This window comes from Eptatretus burgeri, chromosome 13 (genome assembly GCF_056783735.1).
Source record: "Eptatretus burgeri isolate ZD-2024b chromosome 13, Ebu_testis_v1, whole genome shotgun sequence".
Classification (NCBI taxonomy): domain Eukaryota; kingdom Metazoa; phylum Chordata; class Myxini; order Myxiniformes; family Myxinidae; genus Eptatretus; species Eptatretus burgeri.
In genome coordinates this window covers 79,753,590-79,776,753 of record NC_140973.1, presented here as the reverse complement: position 1 = coordinate 79,776,753, position 23,164 = coordinate 79,753,590, and the positions used below count along the sequence as shown (strand labels likewise).

The 23,164-nt window shown below is 46.8% G+C and overlaps 1 protein-coding gene across 1 annotated transcript in view; it reads left to right on the top strand.

Moving 5' to 3' along the window:
- The first annotated feature begins 4,403 nt into the window (after window positions 1–4,403).
- Window positions 4,404–23,164, top strand: part of LOC147014892 (insulin-like growth factor-binding protein 5) — a 33,561-nt gene continuing 14,800 nt past the window's right edge. The window contains exons 1-2 of the mRNA XM_085853311.1: window positions 4,404–5,324; window positions 7,063–7,319. Coding sequence (XP_085709437.1) covers window positions 4,937–5,324; window positions 7,063–7,319 — 645 coding nt within the window. The 5' untranslated portion in view covers window positions 4,404–4,936. The remainder of the gene's footprint in view (window positions 5,325–7,062; window positions 7,320–23,164) is intronic.

Below are 23,164 nucleotides of genomic sequence, written 5' to 3'. Positions count from 1 at the left end.
CACACACACACACACACACACACACACACACACACACACACACACACACTGCTGGAATTATAGATACTGTAGATGAAGACCGGTCTCCTTCGACTGTTTTTTTTGTATGCAGAGTCGAGGCTCGTGGAAGAGCTGGTACACTGTCAGGTCAGGTCAGGTCAGGTAAGGATGTCACAAAAAAAAAAACCAGGATGCAAACAAGGACGTAAAACACATAAAACAGGACGCAAAAGGAACAGTATTGAGAGGGGGGAACACTAACAGCAGAGTCGAAGGCCAGGTTAGAGAGAGAGAGACTTGGACAAACAATGAGTGTTAGGAGGAATGTGGGGCAGGAGAGCATGCATTGGGTGGACAAGATGGATACAGAAGGAAACTCTCAAGAGGTTAAAGTGGAAATTTGGAAGGATGAGGGATTGGGGTGGGGTGGGGAAGGCAGTTAACAAGCGTGGAAAATATAATGGTTTTAGATTGCCCGAGTTCGCTCGATCAGATTAGATTAGGGACGATCGAAGATGGTGGTGAACAGCTGTCTTGAAGACCTGGAAGGAAGAATGAGATTGAAGAGAATGTGGAACTTGGTTCCACAGGTGGGGAAAAAGACGGAAAAATTAGTGGAGGTGAGCAGTGATCCTGGATTCAGTGTCCTGCAGAAACCTGGGGGAGACAAAGCATGGAAAGAGCAGAGGGTGCAAGACCAGAAAGAAGGCGGTAGAAGACAGAGAGACCACTGACCTGTCTGCAATGGCATAATGATAGACCCACAAACTCAGCTTCATCACAGGCGATTCCAATAATCTTGAAGACCTTGGTTTCCAGGGAGTCAAGCTGAGCAGGATGTGAGGCAGGAGAGAAAGCCCAGAGGGGAGAGCAGTACTCCATGAAGCTGTGAATGAAGGCCTTGTCGGTGGATAGTTCAGGTGTGCCAAGGAAGGATTTTGTTTGGCTTTGGAGACCAACTTTAAAATGTGGTTTACCCAAGAAAGATCGTGGCTGATCGTGAGAACCATGAGTTAGAATGACCGAACTTCCTCAACATAAAACTAGATGGAAGTGTGTAATGTACTCCATAGACAGGGACGAAGGCTCTGAAATGGGAACAACAGGCTTAATTTGGACACTGGCACAACACAGCATCGGAACATGGGTGGGTCACCTGACTCTCTTAACCACGCCCCGGTGCACCCATGCATTATCACAAACTACTGATACATCTCAGAGGGGGTACTTGCCAGTTGGTCCTTTCAGAGAGAGATAGTGAGAGTGTGAAATTTGTCAGGATTGAAAGACATATTCCAAGTGTTTGACCATCGTGTGATTTTGTCAAGGTCTGAAGAGAGGGAAGAGGCTGCAGCATGTCTGTCTGAAGGATGAGGGATGTCGTGACAGAGGGTGGACTTTTCAGCAAACAGATAAAGGAGATTTTCCAGAGAGTCAGAGAGATCATGGATGAAGATCAGGAATATGACTGGGCACAGAACACCGCTTTGGGTGACCAGTCTTAACAGGGAGGGGAGATGAAAGGGTTCCGTTGAGAGCCACACGTCTACAAGAGTAGAGGAAGTCATTAATCCAAGAGTGAAGTTGGCCTTAGATGTTATAGGCAGAGAGTTTGAAGAGACAGGCAGAATGCCATACTGTATCGAAAGCACGAGATATGTCTGGAGAGATGGCCCTGATCTCAAGGTCTGATATTGAGGGCCTCCACTTATTTGGTGAGTCGAAGCATCATGTCAAAGGTGGAGTGACCTAGTCTGAATCCAAATTAATGGTCTCAGATGAGGTTGTTGGAGTAAAGGAAGGATTTCATATAAACTGGTCCATCATCGCAGTTGATGTGAAAAAACAACAACATTGTAAAATGTTTTAAAATAAAAGCCCATTTTGGTTGCATATCTGTAAGCAGCAAAATAACTCAAGTAAATTAAGAATTATTAATTGCAATGTGCTCCTTATTTTAAAGTTAACAGTTGGAGTAATTTTAACCGTGAATCCGGCAAAGGTTATAAAATAAGAGGTGGAAGAGGTGCTTGTTACTGTTGCCTAGCAACCAGTTCCAGTGTCAGCTCCATTGCCTTGGGTCACGTGAACTGCAGTGAACAGAGCGAGTCTGTCTGGACCATTCAACTCTTATTCATCTATTGTTTCGTTTACGGATGCTTTCCGACATTTTTCTGATATATATGTATATATGTATATATATATATATATATATATATATATATATATATATATATATATATATATATATATATATATACATACATTTTTTTTCTTGTGATATTCGCTTCGTGTTGCATCAGTATGTAAATTTTTCAGCTTTTTACCCCACCGAGAAGGTCCCAAACATTGATATCAGTGAGTGAGTGAGTCAGTGCTTGGAAGACCTTTTATGTATTAGATGTCTCATATTATATATACATATATATATATATATATATATATATATATATATATATATATATATATATATATATATATATATATATATGTCTCATTCTAACCACTCATTGACTCGATCGAAGCCTGGTGTTAGCTTAGTGGTTGGGTGGCTGGTGTGGGATCTTAGTATGGTCCTGAGTTTGAGCCCTGTTACCCGCTGAATTAACACCAGGTGGGGTTGACTCGGTCTGTCTTCCTTCTGAGGTTGGCGAAATGAGTACCAGTGTACTGGTGTAGGGGGCACAGCATCAGTGGCACAGCTGCACCTCAACAAAATGACAGCAACCCAGCAGCCAAATTCAAGAAGAAGAAGAAGAAGAAGAAGAAGAAGAAGAAGAAGAAGAAGAAGAAGAAGATTGACTGAATCCATCCATCCATCCATCCATTGGGACCATACTCTGTGCAAAACATTAATGCTGCTGAAGCAGTCTCCTGGGTGATTGGGTACAATGCTGGACAGGTCGCCACTCCGACACAGTATACCAGCAAGCTGGCACTCATTTTGCCGACCTCAGAAGGATGACAGGCAGAGTGAACCCCACCTGGTATTAATTTAACAACCGAGCATGATTTGAACTCAGGATCCCAAGGATCCCAAGCCCACCACCCGAACCATTAAACCAACACCAGGCATATTAACTCAATGACTGGATGATATTAATGTTCGGAACTTTCTGAGTGACGTCGGTAAATGAAAATATCCAAAAAATAAGTACAGCCTTCTTGAGCTCATTGCAGGTGAGCGACCAGAGACAATGTGTACAGCACAATGGTATCTTGGTCGGTGATGCTTCCCTATAATCATAAAGCTTCGATTTCTTATATCGCGACGCACGAAGCACGGTTCGTTATTGCTTCCAATGTGTTAGCATACCCCACGAGTACATATATATATATATATATATATATATATATATATATATATATATATATATATATATATATATATATATATATATATATATATATATATACACTGTACAACCTTCCAGGGCCGCTGCTTAAAGCAAATGAAAAGCTCGGCGAGTGTGATTCCAGGGAACAGTGTTCGACAGAGAAGACTCATTGAGCACGTCGTGCATGTCATTCAGTATGAAATAGGCAAAAGTATGTTATTCGGTTTGCATGGAGACACAGGCAGAGTGACCAAAGACTAAGACCGCACTGAGTGCCACAAAAGGACATACAAGTATTGGCTCACAAACCGCAGCACGATGAAGGACGTGCGATCCGCGGCAGGGCCAGGGGTCCGCACTGTGGTAGGAGTACAGCGCTCTCTGCTGCCGGGATTCTGTCTCAGTGCACCAACCCTCCCCCCCTTCCCCTCCCCTCCCCCCTCTTTCCTCCCACCCAAGTTCCCTAAATGTTAGGAAACCTCATCATGTTGGGATCGAAACAAGCATCGTTTCATCCTTCGATGCCTTTCCCAGCACGGATTTGAGGGAACTCTCCCTTGCAGTTCTCTCAGCACTGGGTTTATGCGTAAAAGTGCGACGTACCGACAACGGCACGTTCATCGCTCGTGACCCGGGGACCACAACGGGTTGTTTGTGTTATCCGTGAGCACAAAGAGGCGCGAAAAGCTTGGAGCCGAGGCGCGGGCTTGGGGCGCCGTGGGACGGTCCCAAAAGGCCGTGCGTAAAAACATGGTGACCGCGCAGAAAGAATGCGTAAAAATGGCTCGGGCCGCTCGAGCGTCGTCCCGTTTCCCTTTGTGCGGTCTCTGTTCACGCGGACCTCAAAGGGAGCATCACGACGAGGCACAAAACGTGTTTCCCCCCCCCCCTTTTTTTAAAAACCTCCCACAGGGAGAGCCTGTCCGCGCGTCACAGCCATGGCAAGAAAGGTGGTGGGGGGGGGTGCAGAGGACGACAAGCGGGCTGGCCGGGGGAGACGCAAACGATCCGCCCCCGCCATCACTGTCCTCGGCGGGACGTATGCAGCTTCCCGGGCAGCTTCCCGCGCTGCGCAATATAAGCATCCTCCGTCGGTGCCGCGGGTGCAGAGGGTTTTTAAATGTGAAGCATTAAAGGAAAACACAGAGGAACAAACATCCCGTCTAAAACCTTGGCGCGTCGATTCAAGCGCAGCAAAGATCGGTCGCTCCGACGACGGTCAGAGGAAGGAGAGAGAGAGAGAGAGAGAGAGAGAGAGAGAGAGAGAGAGAGAGAGAGAGAGAGAGAGAGAGAGAGAGAGAGAGAGAGAGAGAGAGAGAGAGAGAGAGAGAGAGAGAGAGAGAGAGAGAGAGAGAGAGAGAGAGAGAGAGAGAGAGAGAGAGAGAGAGAGAGAGAGAGAGAGAGAGAGAGAGAGAGAGAAAGAAAAAAAAAAGAAAAGAAACGCGCCTTTCACTGCCCGTCGCCCCTTGGCGACTTTGAGCGGCGGGTTTGTACGGACGCCAGTGGGGACGGCGCGCAGGGGGCGAGGGCGGCCCCGGGGAACGCTGCAATCTTCCTCTTCCTCGTCCACACAAGCGCTGCCCCGGCGAGCGAGCTCGATGCTGTGCCAGCGGAGCTTGTTCTTCTCCGTGCTGTGCGCTGCAGCGACGTGGCGATCGTCCGCACTCGCCGGCGCCGCGGCTCCACCTCCGGGCTCGGTGTTTCGGTGCGCGCCGTGCGATGCCGACACGCTCGCCCGGTGTCCTGAGACGCCCGAACGGGGTCCGCGATGTCCGCTCCTCGTCCGAGAGCCGGGCTGCGGATGTTGTCTGCTGTGCGCTCTTGGAGACGGCGATCCGTGCGGCGCTTACACCGAGAGCTGCGGCCCGGGCCTCAAATGCACACCGCGGCTCGGTGAGCCGAGGCCGCTGCGCGCTCTCCTTGCAGCTCGGGGTGTTTGCAGAAGTACCAGGACGTACCGTCTGTACATCGACACATTCCAGCAGAGTGCGTATATAATGGCGTCACTGAGCCCGTGTGTGTGTGTTTTGGGATGGGGGGGGAGGGTACGTGTTTGTGAGGTGGGGGGGGTATGTGTGTCGGGGTGAATTATGGATGTGTTTGTTGGGGGGTGTGTGTGTGTTTTGGGATGGGGGTGGTGTACGGATTTGTGAGGTGGGGGGAATTTGTGTCGGGATGGATTATGGGTGTGTTTGTTGGGGGGTCGTGTGTGTGTGTGTGTGTGTGTGTGTTTTAGGATGGGGGGTGCACGTGCTTGTGAGGTGGGGAGGTATGTGTATCGGGGTGGATTATGCGTGTGTTTGTTGGAGGGGGTTTTGTGTGTGTGTGTGTGTGTGTGTGTGTGTGTGTGTTTTGGGATGGGGGTGTACGTGTTTGTGAGGAGGCGGGGTATGTGTCAGGGTGGATTATGAGTGTGTTTGTTGGAGGGGATGTGGGGGTGTGTGTGTGTGTGTGTGTGTGTGTGTGTGTGTGTGTGTGTGTGTGTGTGTGTGTGTGTGTGTGTGTGTACGTTAGAATTTGGAATATTTTGTTTCCATTAATTTATTTTCTGAATCATACTTTTTTCTCTTGTGGCAAATCTGCTTTGATCTTAAAGTGTTAATTTCCTGGAAAACACAAGATAAAACTCGACCTCACTAACCCGTTCAAACGAGCCATCTCTCATGAACAATTTCTGGAAATATCTCTCATGAACAATGTCTCATGAACCTTCTCTCATGAACCATCTCTCATGAACCTTGTTTCATGAACCTTCTTTCATGTAGAATGTCTCATGAACCTTGCTTGTTTCATGAACCATCTCTCATGAATCATCTGTCATGAATCATCTCTCATGAACCTTGTTTTATGAACCTTCTCTCATGACCAATGTCTCATGAACCTTCTCTCATGAATCTTCTCTCATGCACCATATCTCATTAACCATCTTTATTGAACCATCCCTCATGAACCATCTTTCATGAACCATCTCTCATGAACCATCTTTATTGAACCATCTCTCATGAACCACCTCTCATGAACCATCTCTCATGAACCATCCCTCATGAACCATCCCTCATGAACCATCTTTATTGAACCATGTCTCATGAACAATGTCTCATGAATCATCTCTCATGAACAATGTCTCATGAACCATCTTTCATGAACAATGTCTCATGAACCATCTTTCATGAACAATGTCTCATTAACCATCTCTCATGAACAATGTCTAATGAACCTTCTCTCATGAACAATGTCTAATGACCCTTCTCTCATGAACCATCTCTCATGAACAATGTCTAATGAACCTTCTCTCATGAACCATCTCTCATGAACAATGTCTAATGACCCTTCTCTCATGAACCATCTCTCATGAACAATGTCTAATGACCCTTCTCTCATGAACCATCTCTCATGAACAATGTCTAATGACCCTTCTCTCATGAACCATCTCTCATGAACAATGTCTAATGACCCTTCTCTCATGAACCATCTCTCATGAACAATGTCTAATGAACCTTCTCTCATGAACAATGTCTAATGACCCTTCTCTCATGAACCATGTCTCATGAACCATCTCGCGTTTAGCTTTTTTCAAATCAATACATTATTTATGGACAGAAAGTTATAAACAAAAAGAGTAGTCCTGGACAAACATCGCACCTGGCTGTGAAACCGCCGATGCAAACCCAACTGCAGGGATCGTCAAGAGAGCCTCAATTGCACCTCCTTTCGTCTTTTTCAGACTCTGATGTCAAGATGCGAGGAAGCGTTCTGGGCCATGCCGATCCCGTGTCCCCTTCAGCGCAGTCTTCAAGGGTGGACTGCCGACTAGACCGGCCGACCTGGGCCGCACAGGATTCGGAGAAGGAGCAGGCACGTCGTACAAAGATGCACAAACGTGTCCAGCATGCGTCGTCGGACAAGTCCTCGTCAGACAGAGACTTGGACAACTCGGTGTCCCAGCCTGGGCCTGAACCGAAAACGTCAGACAACGATTATGTAAGCCATGGAGGTCCGAATGCGGTTAACCAACCAACCTCACGGGTTACAAAATGAATCATTACATTCATTGAAATGTTAAGGTTGTTCAGTGGGATATTTCACATATTGCATCATCATCATCGAGACCGGCAAAGGAGACAGGGAGGGAGTGTGACTTGGGGGTACCATGATGGCTGGAAATTAGGAAGGAGATGGGCAAAAAAGTTGTGATAAAATGTAGAAGTACAGTATTCACAAAATGCAGTAATTGCTCTGATTCTTTTTTTTTTTTTTAATCTAAAAAAAAACGGTTTAAAATAGTTAAGATGACATATATCGTTAACCTAAAGCATAGCCAGTTATTCATGGAACAAATTCGGAATTATGATAAAAATGTGACAAAATGTTATTCTTGTGTTTTATCAACGCAGATCTTTGTAGACCTTTTTCATCCAGGTAGTTTAAGTTACCTCTTTAGTGTTTACATCATGGTGTTAGGATCCCAGGTTCAAATTGCATCGTGTGTTGATTTGCTCATTGTAATCCATGTGTGGCATAACAATGTACATTTGCTCATGACAGTGTTTTCATCCATCCCTCTTGCATTTGTCAACAAGCATGTGTGTGTCCTATCATATCATATGATAAATTACCAAACACTTGTTTAGCATGAATCTAAGTTAGTGGGGAAAGGAGGGAAAAGTTGGGGGGGGGGGTCGGATTGTGGTTGGTATTGCTCTTGAAACTATATTTCTGCCTCATCATAGCAGCAAAGTGTCATTCAGAAACCCAAAAGTGTCATTCAGTTGGTTTACGGTTGTGTCCCTAGACTCCTGGAGGTTAACGAGACACTAATGACAATACTATAAAGTAATTGTACAGTTCATAAAAGCAGTTCTGAACATCGAATCAAGCGTGGTATTTTCAAATGATGGACCGTTTAATTAACCCTGGTCATCAGTATAGAATGACCGGCCCATAAGATGTCGAAGGCAGCGACTTGTAGTTGCCGAGTTTAATGTACGAGTCCAGTTTGCAAATGCCTGAAAATGTGCAACACACGAGGGTTACCCAACGCAATGCACCAACAAAAATTCCATGCCCGTTTCACGGCAAAGGCTGGCTCGATGATGGCGCACACAGTATGGTAGTGTTTGCTTCATACCTTCCTTTACCATCAGTGCCTCGTTCTGCCCTTTCCTTACTTATCATTTGTAAGCGAAGACGGCCATATTTGCATCAAAAAGCCAACTTTGGTTTTACAGGATGACTTTGTGGAAGAGTGCAGGCATTACTGGAAGCAACAGAATAATCGAGCAATGCCTTTAAAAAAAAATGCTTTGCAGTTTTGAAAGCACTTTAACGTTTTGATGGAATACAACAAATTCAACCAAAGGGAGGGACAAAGATGCTAAAATGACAAACTTTTCACATCGAGTTCCAAAGAGGAAACGATGAATATAATGATTGGTTAAATGATTGGGTATCTTTTTTTATAACCCAAGTCTCTTCATCCGATGGGATCCACAGTAATGTAGCATGTGTTTGTGATTTTAAAAAACATTTTACACCTTCAAACTGAGTTTCATCATTACATTTGATAGTGTTCACATTAACACGAGTCATAAGAACATGAACATTCACAAGAAACATGTCGACACAACATAACATCTAATACGAGTACACATATTAAAATCATGATGTGTTACAGATGGAAACATAAACCAGAATGCATCATTTCCAGATATAAACACAAATCACAATGTGTTGCGGTTATGGTGTCAACATTAAACATAACGTGTTATACAGTTACCAAGATTAACACTTACCATAACATAAAGATGATGTCGCTAGTACCCAGAATGTTCTTGGAAGTGACGTCACTTCACCCAATCTCAGCGGTTGTGTTTGTGCGAAAGTCAAGTCTGGTGTTGTCTGCATGTGTGCATGATTTGTGTTGCAGCTCCTCCACAAGCCTTAGAGCCTGTAAAAAAATTGAACACTAACTGTTCTACAGTTAGACATTAACACTGACCATAACATATTATAAAGTTAACAGCAGTTATAAAATGTTGAAGTTGCAGATATTGACACTAACCATACAGTTACAGATATTAACACTGACTGTAACATGATATACAGGTACAGATATACAGGTATAGTAGTCATAAAATATTACAGTTGCAAATACTGAACATTAACCAGAATGTGTTCTACTATTGCAGATGTTAATACTAACAGTAATGTATTCTGCACAGTGACAGACACTAACACTGATCATAACATGTTATACAGTTACAGATGTTAACAGTAGTCATAAAATATTACAGTTGCAGATACTTAACATTAACCAGAATGTGTTCTACTATTGCAGATGTTAATACTAACTGTAATGTATTCTGCACAGTGACAGACACTAACACTAATCATAACATGTTATACAGTTACAGATGTTAACAGTAGTCATAAAATATTACAGTTGCAGATACTTAACATTAACCAGAATGTGTTCTACTATTGCAGATGTTAATACTAACTGTAATGTATTCTGCACAGTGACAGACACTAACACTGATCATAACATGTTATACAGTTACAGATGTTAACAGTAGTCATAAAATATTACAGTTGCAGATACTTAACATTAACCAGAATGTGTTCTACTATTGCAGATGTTAATACTAACTGCAATGTATTCTGCACAGTTACAGACACTAACACTGATCATAACATGTTATACAGTTACAGAGGTTAACAGTAGTCATAAAATGTTACAGTTGCAGTTATTTACCACTTACCATAATGTGTTCTACTATTGCAGATATTTACACTGACTATAAAATGTTATACGATTGCTGATGGTAACCACAGTCATAAAGTGTTTCAGTTATAGATATTTAACACCAACCATAATATTGTTGCGGATTCGCGCCCGCCGGCGTGCTGACGGCCACGAAACTCGAATCGCGGCACGTCGCCCACCGGACGGACAATCCAGTCGTGACCCTCTCGGACTAACGCCGGGAACCAGTCACGGGTGGACCTTTCGGTCTCACCGCGATCGAGCCAATCAGCCCCCGCGTGGGATAGGGTTGCTCGCCAAATTCGACCTACCTAAGTACCCACGCGGAGGGTAGACCGGGCGATCGCACCTCGCCGCAGGTCGACTTTGGACACGGGCCACTTAAGCGACCCGTTCCGTACTATCGGGATAACCGAGCGGTGTTATCGTCGACCTCGACGGTTCGATTAATTATCGGGCGTATTCAGCCCACTACCAACCCTTTACGTGAAGCAAGATGAGGATTCAATGGAGGAAAAGACGAAGCGAAGCGGGAAACAGTTCAACACGAAGCACATTTATTCGCGATGAACGGAAAGCACACATATACAATTCCACCAAATGCACACAGAAAAGAAAAACACAATGCAATTTACACAAAAAGCAAATGTAAAAGCGAAAACACAATGCAGAGCTAACACCGACTACCGAGCACACGGCAACACTTATACAATTTTACTTCACAGACGGCGCCGACAACACATACCCAAAACCAAGGAAAGAATACCCTCAAGGATGAGGCGGGCCTGAGGCCGAGACCGGGTCGGGCCTACCCGTCTGGTGATGAGACGCGGAGCGGCGATGGTGCCTCAACTCCGCGGGACTCGCGGGCAGTGTCTGGTAGGGGGTGGGAAAGGGGCCCCCTTGGTCGCACTATCTCAGCGCGGGGGGAAACAGGAGGGGGTTGCTGATGCTCGGGGTATAGAGGATTTTTATTGTCCTGCGACGAGCGTCTCCACCTCGGCCGGGTCGCGCTGTCGGCCTCCCTGGGGTGCAGCTCCCTGCACGACGCGAGCACCCCCTCGTCTGCCCTCGCCGCCTCTCCACAGCTCCGTCCCCTCCGACTCCAACGCACACGACGACCAGCTCCTTCTTGCCACTCCACCGCCCGCGAAGTCTTGACTCTCTGTTCCCTCTCGACTCTCCTACTCACTGGACTGACGAACACGGTCGCTTTTATAAGCCCCGTGGCTTCGCCTTCTCATCTTTGACCCCCTCCCTTCGACCTTTCACCTCGCTCCCCATTGGCCCGAGAAAAAGTGGGCGTGAATGCTTTTTGATCCATAAATTTGCATATATCGATCGCCCTCCAACGCCCTGGAGGCGGGGCCAAATCGCCCCTCGCTCACCGATTGGACGGCAAAAAGTGGGCGTGTGTCGTTTTTGATCCGTTTTTGAAGCACAAAATCCGTGATTTTGTACACGCTGTTCGGCGCGCGCCCTGCACGAGTCCAACACCGGTACCCACAGGCGGCGCAAGAACGGTGGCGATGCGACGGTTGCGAGGTGTGACGTGAAGGTCGTGGCGGTTGTGGTGAAGCGGAGTTGTGGTTGGTGGTTGATGTTGTGGTTGTGGTGGTAATCATGGCGGTTGGTCCAAAATAAAGATAGCATAAGAAAAACGGCTATCCTGAAGAGTCGCAGCACGCATAAATGACATGTATTCCCACTAGACAACGGGTTTGGGCCTAACTACACATGTACTTACCGAGATACCTCACCTAAGGGACCTGAATGGTGGTTTGCGAATTTGGTAACCACAACACTACCCCCTCCCCTTTTTACAGACTCGTCCCGAGTCGTCAAATTTTCGTGTGCCATCATGTGTAGTTTTCCCCTAGTACATTTTACCTACGGATCCCTGAGTGCGACATTCATGGTATTCGTGTCCCCAAAATAAATAACCTGAGGGCTGCGTAACTACCTAAACAAACTCACTCACACGGACGACTTAAATAAAATTGCCGGCGCTAGACAGACATGCCGGGGGCGCACTCATATTTACAGTACATCTTAACCTTAACTTACAAATTTTACACTAAACCATGGCCCAGGATCATTGAACTCAGCAAAAAGAAAGCAGTTAGCAGGGAGCCAGGCTGCTCGCATGCAGTCTCTGGCTCAAAACAATGCAGGTGACAGGGAACGTGGCTGGCTGCTCACACGCAGTCCAAGGCCTTCCCTTTTGAACTGAACGCAGTGAACCACAACGGTGCATGGGCTGCACAACGCAGTCTCCGTGCCAGCTCAAGTGGCACACGCAATGAGCACAACGAATGGATGGATGAACACAAACACGGTGCACGGGCCGCCACTGCAGGCCCGTGTTGTAGCTGCCAACAGGGCAGTTCTCGCAGCTTGCAAACTGTTGCCTTGATCCTGGCGCACATGGAAATGAACAGGGGGGGGCAAAGCAAAATTGAACGGGGCTGGTGAACAGGGGCAGTGGGCATGGCATGGCAAAGGTACCAGGCAAACACAGCCCGCAGAAGAAGGCCGCTGCAGGCAAACACAGCCGGCAGATGAACTGGCCGGCACAGGCCTTGAAGAAAAACAGCCAGCCGGCAGATGAAGTGGGCCGGCACAGGCCTTGCAGCACAACAACAGCTGCCGATGAAGTTGGCCGGCCTCTGCCTTGCTGTCAGTGGAAGTTGGTGGAGGGAGTGCGGTGGTGCTGGCCACTTGGAAGGCGGGCTCGGACCTACCTACCTGTCTCCCTCCCAACCTATCGCCTTTGCCTGTCACTGTACATACCCACTCCCTTAATTTGTCAAACCCCAATTTAGCCCCAACTTATTTTTTTGTTGTTTTTATTTTTACTCCCCCACTATAAATCGTCCCCTAACCCCCTTTATCGTCTTTGTTCGGCTAACCTATCCTGTCACCTAGCCTACTCCCAACCCCTACGTTCCCTTCCCGGAGGGGAATAAGGGAGAGCTAACGTCCTGTGCCGAGGCCCAACGAAGCCTCAGAATGGCCTCCCCAGAGTTCGGCGATCTAACCCAAAGTGGGTCCAGTGGCCCACAACGAGAGCGAGGGGATGGATGGTGCGGAGGGGTACATCTCCTAATCTACCCTAACCATTTAACTGTTAAACTACCCCGAGGCTTTCAACAAGCGCCTCTCGCTTAAACTATTGGTTCTATAAACCCAGATTCCCGTCGCCTGTGTTGGTGTCCTTACAATTTCGGGCCTCGCCCCCCAATTTTCTCTCCGTGCCCTCACACGGTCTCCTGGCTGGGACACGTGGCTCCCTTTGGCAGGCACGACCCTCTGCCGAATCTCCCGCTATGGCACCCCCGGGCACTACACTGCCTCCGAGCCTACCAGCTCCCTAACACCGGGGAGTGCCCCCCATGGCACCTCCCCTGAAACGCACACGTGGCAGGCCGGCCTCCCGGGCCCCTTTCCGAGGGTCACCCGTGCCCACAACACTGCCCACGCGGCTAATGGCGCCCCGGGCCCCCGCACCAAGCAGGCGCACCCGTGCCCACTACTCTATCCCGGCCCCCCATGGGCCCATGGCCTACCGCGGCCGACTAGCCTGGTGCCCGGGGTACCCACTCAGCGATACTCACCTTTCGCAGCCACGCTCCCAAGCCCGTCAACAGGGCTCCTGCACCCCTCCAAATGGGTCTCGAGCCTACTTTCCCACCAACAGCAAAACGACCTCCATTTTTCAATTTGACTAACCCAGCTAACTCACTCTACACTGACCCCGGGGTCCCTTGGGCGGGAGTCACTCCTCCCCCCAATCACTCATCGCACCATGCATTCCCCATTCGCTCCATACACACAGACCCGCTGGCCTCACTCACTCAACATGTACACGTACTCACCTCACAACCCACAACTCTTCAACACACACACCGCTGAACTCTGCCATCCTTCTAACTACCTCCCCTACCTAACTCGTGCTCCCACGTCGTCCCTTAAACTACAGCACGTTCCTTTTAACCTACGTAGCTAAGCTACATCCCCCCTACACATCCATAAGTCTGTCCATGTCCTCAAATAATCCCATTTTATTTCCCAACCTAAATCTGGCTACAATCCCTCTAACTAATCCATTCCACGGACTCCATGAGGACTTACCCCTGCCCCATGAAGTCGGTCTAGCTAAGCTAACCCTTCCCCCTAACTAGTTTCCATCCTGTGCCCAGGTCAAGGGGGTCTTCCACCCCTTGCTCAGGAATCCTGTGCACCCGAAAGTGAGGCTTGCTTTTTCTTTTTTTTTTTTTACATGCGCATCACCAGCGCGGCAACTCCCAGCTTGCGCACTTTGCACCTGCCCGTGACGTCATGCAGCTGCACGTGTTCCTCGTCCCTCCTTGGACGGTGCCATCCGGCAGAGATACCCCTCCTGCCGGATTCCAACCCCACGTGCAGCCATGACGTCACCGTGCGCAGAAAAAAAAACAAGCCCCACGTCTCGAGGGGTTCCCCACGCGAACACATGTGCTTTGCCCGTTGGAGCTTAACACACACGATCGCGTGGAGAACCCGTCCGGTCCAAATCCATTTACCTGCCTAAACTTTGTCCGTCCGCGGGATCGGCAAATCCACCGCGTGCGTTTCCGGACCGGGACTTCACTCTCGCAAGCGAGCACGTGGCGGTCTCGTGCGTTGCACAGCACGAACCGCGTGCTCACTGCTGGGTGAACCCGGCACGGTCCCCGAAACAACTACAGCCGCTACTCGGCTTCCTTTCCTGTCATGTCGCCGTCGTCGCCTCCATTCCACCCACGCACACCTGCGTGTTACGACGCACACAGTCCACACCATTAAACTCACACCGGGAGACGCGGCTGCGTGCTCCCGCATGCCAACCGACATCTCCCTCTCATACCGCTCTCTCACACACACGGTCTCCCTTGCACACAGCGACCTTGCACACGGCCGTTCACTCACGCGTGCCTCACTACTCACACAAACCATACTACTTACACACGCGGGGGCACTCACCCGCGGTGCCTCATCCACACTCCGTGCCTCACTCACACACGCGGGGGCACTCACCCGCGGTGCCTCACTCAGACTGGCCGTTTCATCCACACATACGGCCTCACTCACACACGGTGCCTCATCCACACACGGCGTGCTGGGAAGCACGCACTCCGGCACCATCGCCACCACACCACTCACACGGGGTCGCTTCCACACACGGGGACGCACTCACGCCTTGCACCACACACACAGGGACAACCACACTGGGGATTCGTGTCCCCACAAGGGTCTCCGGGGCCTCTATACCCCCAAGCTCTCCAAGCACCCGTTCGCAGCACTCCTCCCCTCAACCTCGCAAAGCACGACCGAACTCACCTGGTCGTGACTCGCCTCAAGGGGGCATACTCCCTCCCCTCGTTCCTGGAGGAGGCCATCCAGGTGCTCGCACTGGGTCTCCACCCAGTCCACCAGCTCACCCCCATTATCCTCCACTACCTCCGTGTGTGTGTGTGCGTCACTTACCCCGTCTTCATCGTGTCGTCTTCCCTCTATTTTTTCTGTCTCCCGTGTCTCTATACATTTATAAGTTTCTGTCGTCGTCACCTCGTGTCTCGTCTCACACGTTTTGGTCTCCCCATTTAATTTTTCCCTCTTGGTCACCGTCGATTCCTCTGTCACGACCCTCGTCCAACACGCCCCCCGAATTATTTTTTTAGCCGCCTCCACCGCGGGCCTGTCAGCCGTTGCACCCCCTTCCAGCTCGTTTGCTTCCACACGTGGAGTCGCCATTTCTATCTCCCTGGTCACGGCCTTCATGCCCGCCTGCAGGCATCGGCCCATGTTCTGCGTCTCACCCCGTAGCTTTTTCATTTCTTCCCTCATGTTTGCTTCCATTTTTTGTGTATTCGCATCCATCTTTTGTGTATACGCATCCATCTTTTGTGTATACGCATCCATCTTTTCGTTCATGCCTTTCATTTCGTTTTTCATATTCGCATCCATCTTTTCGATCATTTCCGCATTCATCTTTGCCAGCATGGTGAATAGCTGGGCCATGTCGGGTGCGCTTGGGTGAGTCGTTTCGGCAAGGGTCGGGGGGTTTTGGTGGAGAGGGGGGGGGAGGTGTCATACACCGCGGCCGCTGCCGCACCCATTTCGGGCTCTGGGTTCAGTTGGACGAGTCCGTGTTCCTGCACAATCAACATTTCCTGCACGGGGATTCCATCCTGGACCATGGACTCTACATTACTACACATATACATTTCTAATACCCCCGGCTCCCGCTCGCCTTGAGACGCCATCTTGCTTCTCTTAAAGGGTTAATTTCGCTCGCTCGTAATTTGGAGGGAATCGGGGGTCGCTTCTCTCACCCCTGGACCGATTCCCGTGAATTTAGCCGGAGACAGGAGAGCCCGTTTTCCTGTTCTCCGATACCAGTGCCGCGAGGAGGGCGATGGATTTGTATCGCACGACCTGACACCAGTGTTGCGGACTCGCGCCCGCCGGCGTGCTGACGGCCACGTAACTCGAATCGCGGCACGTCGCCCACCGGACGGACAATCCAGTCGTGACCCTCTCGGACTAACGCCGGGAACCAGTCACGGGTGGACCTTTCGGTCTCACCGCGATCGAGCCAATCAGCCCCCGCGTGGGATAGGGTTGCTCGCCAAATTCGACCTACCTAAGTACCCACGCGGAGGGTAGACCGGGCGATCGCACCTCGCCGCAGGTCGACTTTGGACACGGGCCACTTAAGCGACCCGTTCCGTACTATCGGGATAACCGAGCGGTGTTATCGTCGACCTCGACGGTTCGATTAATTATCGGGCGTATTCAGCCCACTACCAACCCTTTACGTGAAGCAAGATGAGGATTCAATGGAGGAAAAGACGAAGCGAAGCGGGAAACAGTTCAACACGAAGCACATTTATTCGCGATGAACGGAAAGCACACATATACAATTCCACCAAATGCACACAGAAAAGAAAAACACAATGCAATTTACACAAAAAGCAAATGTAAAAGCGAAAACACAATGCAGAGCTAATACCGACTACCGAGCACACGGCAACACTTATACAATTTTACTTCACAGACGGCGCCGACAACACATACCCAAAACCAAGGAAAGAATACCCTCAAGGATGAGGCGGGCCTGAGGCCGAGACCGGGTCGGGCCTACCCGTCTGGTGATGAGACGCGGAGCGGCGATGGTGCCTCAACTCCGCGGGACTCGCGGGCAGTGTCTGGTAGGGGGTGGGAAAGGGGCCCCCTTGGTCGCACTATCTCAGCGCGGGGGGGAAACAGGAGGGGGTTGCTGATGCTTGGGGTATAGAGGATTTTTATTGTCCTGCGACGAGCGTCTCCACCTCGGCCGGGTCGCGCTGTCGGCCTCCCTGGGGTGCAGCTCCCTGCACGACGCGAGCACCCCCTCGTCTGCCCTCGCCGCCTCTCCACAGCTCCGTCCCCTCCGACTCCAACGCACACGACGACCAGCTCCTTCTTGCCACTCCACCGCCCGCGAAGTCTTGACTCTCTGTTCCCTCTCGACTCTCCTACTCACTGGACTGACGAACACGGTCGCTTCTATAAGCCCCGTGGCTTCGCCTTCTCATCTTTGACCCCCTCCCTTCGACCTTTCACCTCGCTCCCCATTGGCCCGAGAAAAAGTGGGCGTGAATGCTTTTTGATCCATAAATTTGCATATATCGATCGCCCTCCAACGCCCTGGAGGCGGGGCCAAATCGCCCCTCGCTCACCGATTGGACGGCAAAAAGTGGGCGTGTGTCGTTTTTGATCCGTTTTTGAAGCACAAAATCCGTGATTTTGTACACGCTGTTCGGCGCGCGCCCTGCACGAGTCCAACACCGGTACCCACAGGCGGCGCAAGAACGGTGGCGATGCGACGGTTGCGAGGTGTGACGTGAAGGTCGTGGCGGTTGTGGTGAAGCGGCGTTGTGGTTGGTGGTTGATGTTGTGGTTGTGGTGGTAATCATGGCGGTTGGTCCAAAATAAAGATAGCATAAGAAAAACGGCTATCCTGAAGAGTCGCAGCACGCATAAATGACATGTATTCCCACTAGACAACGGGTTTGGGCCTAACTACACATGTACTTACCGAGATACCTCACCTAAGGGACCTGAATGGTGGTTTGCGAATTTGGTAACCACAACAATATGTTCTACTATTGCAGATATTAACACGAATAATTAGCTTGATGTTGGCTTAGCGGTTAGGGTGGTGGCCTGGGAGTTTGAGTCCCGTTTCCACTGAATTAACACCAGGGGGTTGACTCAGCCTGTCATTCTTCTGAGGTTGACGAAATGAGCACCAGTATACTGGTAACAGGGGCACTGCATCAGTGGTATAGCCGCGCCCCTAACCAATGATGCAACCAGCAGCCAAAAAGGCAGCACTCGATGGAAATATGAATAATAAGGTGTTACAGTTGCACACAATTATTAACAAAAGTCAGAACACGTTATACAGTTAAAGATGCTGATTATATTTAACAGTTTACAGTAACATGTGCACATAAATGATATTTTTACATCAGTCTTTCCCTCACCTAAATTTCCAGGACAAAAGCAAAACAAAAACCATAACGGACAAACTGGGGATATTGAACGTTTCCCATATAGTCTAAATAAACATCAAATAATTATGTGAATGTGTGTGAAAAAAATGACTTATCAGTGAATGGTATTCCATTGAGCTGTTTAACACCTCTATAAGATTAAGGTTAGAGATTAAAACGATTCAGTCGCCAGCTGCTTGGAGGCAAATACTTTTTTTTTCCTCGGAACACTCATGCGTGTGGAGACGCGAGGAGATGTTCATATTTCAAACACAAAACCGTATTGTAGAGACTGACCTATTACAATGTAACCTATAAACGTGTTATACACATTCAGTGAATTGTAACCTATAACCTAGTTATGCACACCTATTACATTGGAACCTACAAACGTATTGTCATGTCTGTGGGGTATATGGAGGAATCCCATAGTGAAGATAGAATTGTATAGTATAGCATGGTCCGTGGATGAGTAGGAGACATGTTGATGTAATTTAAGTCGGGAAACTGTGAGCTTACATTGTTACGTGTCACCAGATTGGGGGGGGGAGGGGGGTCATGAGGTTGTGTTAACTAGGTAGGGTCTAAGGCTAGTTCTCACAGTATGTAATTGCCCCGCTATGACCTTTTCTTACATTTTTCATTTACAAAGCCAGAAATAAAAGAACCACGTTTTTATGGCAACAACAGAGCCAAACGTTTCCAAGCAGGCGAAAACCCCACCTTCCCGGCTTCGTACCGGCAGGCCATGCCCCCCCCCCCAAGTTGATGATTGGTTGGGGTGACGTCAGAAAGGGAAGAATCGCAAGAGCGCCAAGAAGGTGTGAGAGAGTCAAGAGGGTGGTTGGAAAAAGCGTGAGGCTCTGGTCCCTCTCGGCACGACAAAATAGCAGTGTGATTCTCGTTGTTCAAGCTGTGTGAATGTACTCGCATACTGGAACAGGGTGCTGGCCATTGTCTTTTCGGCTGAGTTGCGAAGTTTGTATGCTTTGAGGAGAAGGAGAGAAAAAGAAGAGCCTTATCTCTTTCTTAGCCTTATCTTGGAGCCTCGGCAATTGCCTTGTTGTATGATCAAGGAGAAAGGCTGCGCCCTTTACTGTGAGTGGGCCTGGTGCTGAGAGTGGAGCGGTGTGGCAATCTTGATCGTGAGAAGAAACTCCAAGGTGGGTTGTAGGCCTTAACGAAGGAAGACCGTCTGTGCGAATCACCTCACATACGTGACACCAGAGAACGACTTGGCGCCATTTTGAGTGTGTCTTCCTGCTTGGTGGCTAGGCGGTTTCGAGGATTGCCAGGCTCCCAAAGCATCATCTCTGGACACACATCTAAGTGCCGGAACAAAGGGAGGATTTTCTTTTGTTTTATCTGTTTACTTGTCTGTATTTGTGACTGAGTGGAGACATCTCAAATTAGGAATTAGTTTACCTCACTTTTCATTACCTCATGCTTTGATTTATTTTCACTACCTCATGCTTTCAATTATTTCATTATACATCTTTGATCTATTTTTATTAAACCATCATTTGTTGAATTTACTTGTGTTCGTCTATTCATTGTGGGTTCGAGAATAAACCTGTGTGCTCCCATTCTGGTAAACGCCTTTGCCACCCTCCATCCCATGCGTGCCATAAACTCAAAGGATCTCGGCTGTTCCCCTCCAAGTAGAACCTTTGGCTATCCATCCAGGTCGGTGTTAATGGGCCTGAACACCACAGTATTATTCACAACTATTACATTTTCACCAAAAATGTGTTATGCACACTGATTAAATCGTAACCGAAAACATTATACACACCTCTTACATTTTAACCAAAAACATGTTATATGCATAAATGACATTTTAACATATAAACATGTTATACACATCCATGAAATTGTAACCAGTAAATGTACACACACCTATACTTTGTAAATCATAAACACATTATACACACAGATTACATTATAACTTTAAACCATGTTATCCACACAGATTGCATTTTAACTTTAAACGATGTTATACTTACAGATTACATTATAACTTAAAACATGTTATACATACAGATTACATTATTACTTGAAACAATGTTATACATACAGATTACATTTTAACGTTAAACCATATTACACACACAGATTACATTTTAACTTTAAACCATGTTATACACAGATTACATTTTAACTTTAAACCATGTTATACACACAGATTACATTTTAACTTTAAATCATGTTATACACACAGATTACATTTTAACTTTAAATCATGTTATACACACAGATTACATTTTAACTTTCCACATTTTATACACAGATTATATTTTAACTTTAAACGTGAGAAACACAGATTACGTTTTGAGTTTAAACCGTGTTATACACACAGATTACATTGTAATTTTAAACATGTTGTAAACACATTACATTATAACTTTAAACATATCATACATAGAGATTACATTTTTACTTTAAACCATGTTATACACACAGATTATATCATAACTATAAACATGTTATACTCAGATTACTTTATAACTTGAAACCATGTTAAACGCATTATATTTTAAGTTTAAACATGTTATACACACAGATTACATTATAACTTGAAACCATGTTAAACACACAGATTACATTATAACTTGAAACCATGTTAAACACACAGATTACATTTTAACTTTAAACATGTTATATACACAGATTACATTATGACTTTAAACTATGTTATTCAAACAAATTACATTTTGACATAAAACCATGTTTCCACACAGATGTGATTATAACTTTAAACCATTTAATACACACAGATTACATTGTAACTTTAAACCATGTTATACATCCAGATGACATGAAAACTTTAAACATGTTATACACAAATATTACATCATAACTTTAAACCATGTTATATTCACACCGATTACATGATAAATTTAAACGTTATACATACAGATTGCATTATAACTTTCAACCATGTTACACACAGATGACATTATAACTTTAAACATGTTATACACAAATATTACATCATAACTTTAAACCATGTTATATTCACACAGATCACAACTTTAAAACATGTTATATTCACACAGATTACATGATAAATTTAAACATGTTATACATACAGATTGCATTATAACTTTAAACATGTTATACACACAGCTTACATTACTAGTGTGCCCGTTGTCCGATGGACAACATTTTCATTGGTCTTCACAGCCTTGTTGCATACCCGGCTGCTGTACTACTTGAGCATTAGCTTGCCTTTCACGAAACCCAGATGTGATTAGGCTCAACGCGGGGATTATATGTTCGTTATTATTATTTCCATATTGTAATTAGAGTGTCATGGGGTGGAAGGACATATTAAGTTGCTTTATATACTTTAACATGGCATGCATTTAAAACATGGGAATTCTAATGGATTTTGTGCAGCATCGTTGAGTCTTAAAGGGTCTACAGGATCTACAGTCTTAGAGGATTTTGGGGTCTTTTGGATTGTCTGGGACTTTGGGGTCTTCTGGGCCCTCAGGAACTTTTGGGACTTTTAGTTCCTCAGAAACTTTTCGGGACTTTTGGGTCCTCAGGGACTTTGGGGTTCTCAGGAACGTTTTTCGACTTTTCAGTCCTCGGGAACTTTTGAGTCCTCGGGAACTTTTGGGTCCTCAGGAAATTCCTGTTCAAAATACAAATTCCTGCTCAAATAACCTTCATTCAAATGACATGACTTGCCAGCCAGTTTGTGAAAGACCTGGGCCAGAACCGTTCCACATGGGTGACCAGTGGTGTCGTCTAGGTTTTTGTAGTGAGTATACTGCGATGATCCCCGAATGCCTCCCCGCCTTCGCCACATCTGTGCCGGAGCGACACCCCATAAGCACCACGGCACTAACACATACACTACATGCATCCACACACAATTGAGAGCATTCTACAAGACTGGGTATGTATTATCAACAAATTATAGCAACACAGACTATAACAGCTAATGACATTTACAGCTGGGAAGATTTAAACGCTTTGGACTGATTTTCTACTGTTTAGTGATCCCTAGTGATTTTGCATGGCTGGAGGATACGAATTAAAACAGTATGTTCACTTGTCTTCCAAACCATTCATTTATTTATTCACTTGCCATTGCAGTTAAAGACCGAATTGCGGCAAGTTTTACAAAGAAAAAAAAATATGACACTAATATTAAAATCATCTTCTATTAAAAAGTCCATAAAAAGGGCACAACATCAATTGTATGCAAACATGCAGAGTTTCAAAATATCAATATTAAAAATTCTGGTAAGGTGTAATGTATATAGTCATACATCTATGAAGCCAAGAAGGGATGGATTGTGAAAGTAATATAAATTAAGGTTACAAAAATATTAGCATTATATTTGTGATTAGTTCAAAGATAAAATGCCAGTCAGTGATCTTGAAAATCAACGTCTATTCATATTCAAAATAAGGATCAAGAAGAGCATGGGACTATTGCTAAATCAAGTCACATAATCTTCGTGGGGTGGGGGGAGGTA